General features: G+C 46.5%; 1 protein-coding gene across 1 annotated transcript in view; it reads left to right on the forward strand.

Moving 5' to 3' along the window:
- Positions 1–947, forward strand: part of LOC111729488 (nucleoside diphosphate-linked moiety X motif 6-like) — a 2,678-nt gene extending 1,731 nt beyond the window's left edge. The window contains exon 2 of the mRNA XM_023520428.1: positions 532–947. Within this exon, the coding sequence (XP_023376196.1) occupies positions 532–914 (383 nt within the window). The 3' untranslated portion in view covers positions 915–947. The remainder of the gene's footprint in view (positions 1–531) is intronic.
- The last annotated feature ends 7,017 nt before the right edge of the window (positions 948–7,964 follow it).

Here is a 7,964-nt window from a genome sequence, read left to right on the forward strand (position 1 = left end):
GCAGCCCCTCAGCCCACGTGGCCCAGGGGGTGGCATCTTTCAGGGTTCAGCACATCCTGCAGCTCCACACCTCAGAAGGAAGGATGGGTCGCTTTTCCCTGATACTGACAGGTACAAGTTCAGGCTGTGCTGGTGGATAATCGGGAGCAGGATAATACAGGAGAAATATGTAAGAATATTAACTGCAGCTTTGCAACCTATGTTTTCACCTTTTGGGAAACTGAGCAGGAAGAGGTTAAAAATATGTGACTTTAAAAGCATACAAGTGGGGAAGCCCCCAAGCAGCAGCCAAAGAAACATTCCTATTTCAAAAGCTTCTTAGAGGGACAGCTGTAAGGAGATCCTTTGGTATAGCAGGATGTCCAGGAGGCAGAGAGTTTGCACTGAGCACTTCACTTTCTTAGGGTGAAGTTCTGCTTTTGAATCTTTAGGTGATGATACTTTAAATGAAATCCTTGATTAGATTTGCAGATCCGTGGCTTGATTTGCAGAGTGTTCTTTCCTTGACCTGTGCGTGGTCCTTGCACGTAGGAGACACGGCAGTCCGAGAAGTCTTTGAGGAGACCGGTGTAAGGACGGAATTCAGGTCCATCCTGAGCCTCCGGCAACAGCACGGCGTCCCCGGAGCTTTTGGGAAGTCGGACATGTACGTCGTCTGCCGCCTGAAGCCATGTTCATTCAGCATCGACTTCTGCCAGCGTGAGTGCCTGCGGTGTGAGTGGCTGGACCTCACGGACCTGGCCAGCACCGAAAACGCCACCCCCGTCACCAGCAGAGTGGCTCGGCTGCTGCTCTACGGGTTCAGGGCAGGGTTTGACAAGATTGACCTGACCGCGGAGGAACTTCGGGCGGCTTACACAGGCAAGCTCTGCAAACTCTACCACAGGGAGCTGCCTGACAGTTACAAACGATGACGGGGCGCGCTGAATTCCTCCTTATGTGTCTGGAAAGGTTTTAAGTAAGTTGTGCATGTAGAGTAATGTGTGACATGCCGTGGGAGAAGTGCACGTCTTGGGTTAACCAAATATCTGACTTGAATTTCCTAACGTCTGTGCGTGCCACGAAGAAAATGTGAAAGTGCGTATTTAAAGCCTCTTTTCAAATGAAGCAAATGTATGAAAATCTTGTGGCTCTAACTTAGCTTCACTTGATTAAGGCAAGTGCTTTATAAAAGGCGGAAGTTATACATTTTCTAAGAATTTTTGTTTTTCTTTACTAAGGCAATGATTAAATATTTTACTATTAGATAAAAGGTTATCTGACCAGTTATCCAGAAAAGTTATCCTTTTTCTCTCATGAACAAATTTCTAAAATATTCCTCTTCTTTCACATGAAATGAGATCAGACGTTGCCATTAAGATCAGCTCTTAGCAGACATTGGAAGAAAAAGTATAGCTTTCTGCCCAGGGCCTGTTTTGGGTCCAAGTTTATACTGCCCAGTTCGTTTCAATGCCACGTACCAACTGGAGTATTTCCTTGACCGGTAAGTATTGTAGTTATTAGACTCCAGTCGTTCAAAAAAGAAACACTCGTCCGTAACACATTTCTGAAAAATAAAGGCAGAATCAGTAGTTGTTATGGCTGCTGTTTGTTATACTTTTCACATTAGATGTCTATGACAGTTCACTGCCCGTTCTGCCCAGCAGGACAGTCAACCCAGCAGGACAGTCAGGGCAACCGCCGACACACACTATCTGCCAGGCGGCCGGGCAGCTTCCGCCAGAGGACTTTGTTCCAGCCCCGGTGAGGGACAGGCCAGGTGCCAAGCAGTGCGGGCACAGGTGGTACAGGAACCACCTCGGACTTGAAACAGCTCGCGAACACAGCTTTCGGGGGTCCCCACGAAGAGGACACGCCCAGCACCGAGGCACTTGGAGAAACCCACGGCTGTGGCTCCCAGCCAGGTGTTCACGGCCACCCCGCTCCTCCCCGCCAACACGGGCCACCTATCAGGCGGGGCAGGAAGGGCCACCCTCCCACGGGGGCGGAAAAGGGCTTCGTTCATTCTGCGCTCACAGAAACAGAGCTGACTCCTTAAATCATAGTCTTTCTAGTAGCTAACGTCATTTCTAAGGCATAAAATAATAGTTTATTGTACAGAAAACAGACAATGTATATAATGCCAAAAATCGTGCTGGAACGTTACATATGATTAGCATTCTCAAACGGGTGGATTCTAGCAGTTTCTCTCCTAGAGGAGGGAAACTACGCTGCCTTTTTATTTCAACCCAACTATTTATTGGCGGAGGGGGGCAGGGGGAAGCGGAAAACCAGCTTTACAAATAGTTAGACCTGGACGTAACTATTCCACTCCATCAAGTCCAGCAAGGCTGCCACAGTGTCCCCCATCTGTGCAAAACCTGACTTCACAGGGCGGCTCTGCTGCTACTTAGAGCCTCCAGGGGGTTGGGGGGTCAACAAACGATTTATTCACTTTAGGGGAGGAAAAGAAAAATCATTTATTTCTTACACTGCAATCACAGACAGACGATAGACAAAATAACAAGCTCACGTAGGAAGCCACCTAATTTTACACACCTCTCTCTCTCCACATGTAAGTGTAACATGTACACACAGACCTATGACCTAAAGCCATGGTTTTGTATTCATGAGTACACCAGACCTCACCTGTCTACGCACTCAAATCTAGGAAACTTCAGAATTGGGAGAACCCACACTCAATAGACACATTGTTTCCCAGATTCTTTCGTTGCAAGAGAAACTAAACAATGGCGCAAACGATCAGAAAAACATAAATCAATAAGCAAAACAGTGAGAAGAGCTGGCGTGATGAATAACGGAAAAGCAAAGGGAAGGGCTGAGCGAGGCCTGGAGCAGGCGCGCGGAGGCGAGAACCACGACGCGTCCCCCGGAGCAGCGCGGACGCCCAGCCCTCGCCTGCGGCCCACCCGCCTGGAAATGCGTCGCGCTTCCCCAGCTGACTGAAGCTGCCCTGCATTACTCTGTCCTTTTCCAGCGCCGCCGAGAAAATCCGCCTCTTTCCCTATTCCAGGGCTGAGATCAGGAGCAGAGGTGAGGGAAGTACAGAGCGAAAGGAAAAGTCACAGCCATCAGGAAGAGACCACGAAAGGTGGCTGCTGAGCGTCGCCGGCCAGGCCGCCGGGAGCAGACGCGGCCCACGCGCCGGCCGCCAGGACGCGGATGCGCTCATCCTCCGGGGCTCGGTGAGCTCCCAGAGGCCCCCTGGCATCTGGCACGCCCCACAGTGTTTGGCCTCCGGGGAGACGGACCATGCCAGCAACACTGGCCTTCTCTGCCAGTTCCTACTATTTCACAGAAAAGAAACAGGACCAGGGATTAAGTGGACACCACATCATGGAACCCACAAATTGTTTTTCACAGAGGTTACTTGTACCTTTACAAAAACAGGACAGAGAAGGGAAGATTTGTTTCTGGGCTGAATGTTCAGACACGTAAATTCACTAAGCAAGTGTTATGCCCTTGAAAACCAACTCTATTATTTTTTTTTGAAGTGGGTCGTAGGGCCAAAATCCAGCTCTCAAGAAAAACAGGCGTTTAACAGCCCATGTAAGTACAACTTTCAATTCTCTCTATTCTGAGTTTACAAATCATCTCCAGTGACTGTGATCACAATATTTCTGTTAAAAACTGACGCAGTATAATTTTTGTGAACGTTTATAAACATTTTCAGAACTTTTTTTCCTATCACCAATGTTTAACTGCTCACCATTTCAAACTTAAAAGAAAAAGGGGTCTTCAGAGAGATGACATCGCAGGGGAAGTGAGCAAGTAGCTTCTAAGGGCTTATGACGACACGTACCTTGCCTTAAGGCCTTGGCTTACATGGGTCACGAGTTGGGAAATCTCTTCATCTGTAGTTATTGATTGCTTTCCTGCATGTCCTTTTATTTAAATGTCACAGCATCCTGTGACATCGTTATCATATACTCAGTAACAAATGAGGAATCTAAAGTCGACGCTTAGTAACTTACTTCAAACTGGGGACACGCTCTGCCCATGTATTTTCCTTTACTTTTTTTAAAATTTAAGAATAATTTTGGGATCTAGAAAGCATACAGTTTGAATAATCCATTTATTCATTTAACGTGTATTTTTGTCTTCCAGGCACTGAGACTGATCAGGGAATGAACAAGGACCCGCAGCTGGTGGGGATACACAATGAGCGACAAGTGTAACTGAGTAACTCGTATGCCAAAATGATAGCTCCCATGGAGAAAAGTCACACTGAGTGTAAAAGGGGTCGGAATGAGAGCGGCAGGCATAGAGACGAGGCTGCAGTCACAGGAGGCGCCACTGAGAAGGTGACACTTGAGCGAGCACTTGGAGGCGAAGGAGTTACCCGTCCAGATGCGGGCGGGCCAGGCAGTGCCAGCTACCGCAGGTCAGGCCCGCAGCGTGAGGGGCAGCGAGGAGGCCAGGGTGCGTGCAGTGAGGGCTTGAAGGGGCAGCAGCATGTAGGTCAGGGAGAAAATGAGGGAGATTTATAAAGCTATTGTAAATTCTTCTGGCTCCCGCTGAGGACATGAAAAGCCACTGCAGGCTTTCGAGCAGAAAAGTGGCATGATCTGACGTTTCCCAGGGTCACTGGATGCCAAGACTACACCGGGCCAAAGGCAGACGCACAGACACCAGCTAGAGGCCTGCTCAGTGTCACACGCAGAGAGAGGTGACTCAGACCCCAGTGGCGGCACCAGGGACAGTGAGGAGCTGTCTGCTTCTGGGCGTACTTTGGAGGCGGAGCGCACAGGGTTTCCTGCAAGACTAGGTGTGCAGTGTGAGGAAGCAGAGGGCCCAGGGATGGCACCGAGGCTGACGTCCTTGGACAGTGGGGACAGCTGTGGGAGGGGTCTCACAGGGGAAGGCCGAGAATTCATTTTTGAGCACATTGAGTTTGAGCGGACTATCAGACATCCCTGCAGAGATCACGAGCACTTGGCCAGCACGTACTATGCGACAGGTGCATCACTTAACCTTTCTCCCCTCGCTAATACTAACGCCACAGAATGGGAAGCTGAAAAGTACTGACGCATATGGAATGCCAGGAGGGTGTTAAGTCAGAGTAATTCCAATAAAGCGTTACTCTCAATTCTGAAAGGTATGAGAACTAAAAAAAAAGGGATGTAGATGTGCACACGTGACAAGAACATGAACCCATCACGCGTCAGAGAGGCACACCTGCAGACTCTGCACAGGACCAGCTTAGCTCGGGGGCCTACGTAAGGGGACGTCGGTAGTGACGACAACGATGCTAATGATTTTAAAGACGGTGTCGGGCGTTTGACCCCTTGTACAGATATCTGAACAGAGAAGCATCAAAACTTTGCAAAAGGATAATCAAGGTTTTAAATAGTCTGACTTATTTTTTTGTGTAGCTATGTAATTTGCTTTCAAATTCCGAAGAGTAAGTAGAGTGACATGAGATGTTAATACATACTGAAAGCCTGATCCAAGGAGGTGGTGGGGACAGGCGTCTCACTGCGGGAGGTCACAGGCATGCAGGAGGGGACGGCTAACATGGTCCACGGGACCCTGGTAGCATGGGGCTGGAAACATCACGTCCTCACGTTTAGCTTAACACTGGTACAGGTATGTCCATATCCCCCGGTGGGCAGGTGCCTGTATTTTTGCTGTCAGGTGAGGGGACCTAGAAGGAAACATCCCTCAGTAGCAGCGAGCACACCTGGCATCCAGATCTGGGCTCCTACCACCTGCTTGCAATAAAAGGAGCCAAGGCTCCCTAGAGAAATGGCCCCTTCAGGCTGGAGTGGGGGACATACAAGATGAGCCCAGAAGAGCTCGGAGGCTGTAAAATAAGGAATGCTCAAAACCCCTACACTGGTGGGGCGTGTCAAAGGGACACAGGAGCCAACTGAAAAGGAGCCCCACAGCCAAAGCTGAAACAATCTGAACAAAGTAACACAGTACTGGATTATAACCCAAAGTGTAAAATAAATATCCACAAGTAAATACTGATACAAATGACTGAATAAATAAATGGAGGACAAATTTCTCACATGAAAGAATTCCAAATAATTTACATAGATACTCTGCCCTCAGAAAGACAGAGCATAACCCCGCACCCCCTAAAACCTGAGCTGTGTACAGTGACTTCAGAAGAATCCAGCGTGCGAAGGGTGGGGGTGTATCTTCGCGCCCCCCACCCGCGCCCCCATCTCCTCTCATGCCCCTGGCCTCGCAGTCCTCGTCCACTGCTGAATATCAGATTTGAACCTTGTGGCCATTTCCCCATGCTGTGTTTTTGGATTGTTTATTCTTTTACAGTACTTTGATTTTGCAGTTTTGGCTTATGAAAGAGTTTGCTCAACATGAATCCAAAAATGCTTTTGCTTACACCACTTCTGAGAATTAAAAACAGACATGATGTAAGTATTAATGTTGACTACTTCAGGACAAAATAAAACACAACTTGTGAAAAGTTAAAAGTAAATTTCATCTTAATCTTGATATATATATATATATATGTGTGTATATATATATATATATACACACATATATATACACACACATATATATATATATATACACACACATATATATATGTTGTGCAAAATTTTATAAGATTAGTTTCTGAAAGAAGCAACAATTATTAGGCAGTAACATCTGCATTTAATTGTATTTTCTCTCTTAAAAATGATACACATTTCTCTCCAATTATTGGATTTTCTGACAAATTTTATCATATATTGTCAATCTGGATAATGGAGCCCTCAAAAACTACTTGCCTCACTTTGTGTGTAATTTTCATATCTTTGTAAAGGCCAAACAACTAAGAAAATTACTCTATCGGCAAAAAAGTATTTTACTTTTACAGTAATGAAATGTACATCCTCAAAGAATGTAAATTTTTCATATTCACATTTATGGGTGAACACAAGTAACACACTCAAATATCTACTGAGATATTTTTGTTCAGGTTATTACAATCTAAAGCATTTTATAGAAAACAATGTGCAACTTTCTAGCAGATGAAGACCAGGCTGGTTTTTTCGTACCAATGCTTACATTAAGGTTGTTTGGTGATTTAAACTTAAAACTAGTCAGTCTCACTATACGCAATTTTTTAAAAAAATCCACCATGATTTTGTGAACACTTAAGAAATCACAAATCCTAATATTTTTTCTGGACTCCTGTTGCTCATAGCAACAAAATTTACCCTGCTGTGGAATGGAGTAAGGAGCCTGTAGTGTATTAAAGGACTACTCTGCTTCCGCCTCCAAATACAGGCTTTGGCAGTTAAATATAGTTACTCTTTTTATAGAACTTTTGTTATTTTCTAGCTTTGAAAGGAGGAAAAACCCTTAAGAAATTTTTTCAGACAGTGAGAAATCCTTAGCCTGAATGCACTTGTACCACTAATATGTGAGAAAAAAATGGTACCTAACTTGCTCTTTTTTTCATACCCTTAACTGGTAGTAATCTACCTAACATGATTCTTAGAAACAAAATATTTTATGTATGCAGAGTATGCTGAAGGAAAACTGGCATGATTCACAAATCTCTGTGGGAATCCCATGCGGGGCAACACGCAGAAGAGCCCAGAGACGCGCCCCACACAGCAGTGGGGAGCGGGGCCAGGCAGAAGGAGAGAGGGGAGAAGGGTGCCTCTGGCAAGCTCAAGTTCATAACCCCAGGTTCTCCAAGTTATAAGGAGCATCTGCATCCCAGAATGATGGCTACTGGTCCTAACACTGGGCTTACACCGAAAGCTGCTACTGTCGACAGCTCAGCACCTCCGGATCTGACTCAGAGGAGCAAGCCACTCACTGAACCTCAGACAGCGCCTCCTTGGTTGTGGGGCCTGGACGGTCACCGTCTCACCTGAAGACCGACAGCCCACCCGGACGGATGTGAGGCTGGCAGCAAGGGCCCCAACTACATCTTGGCTGATGCCACTCCTCAGAGGAAACATAAATCCTGAATTTTCCAGTAGAACAGCCGG

Source organism: Pteropus vampyrus, unplaced genomic scaffold (assembly GCF_000151845.1).
Source record: "Pteropus vampyrus isolate Shadow unplaced genomic scaffold, Pvam_2.0 Scaffold263, whole genome shotgun sequence".
In the NCBI taxonomy this organism is placed as follows: Eukaryota; Metazoa; Chordata; class Mammalia; order Chiroptera; family Pteropodidae; genus Pteropus; species Pteropus vampyrus.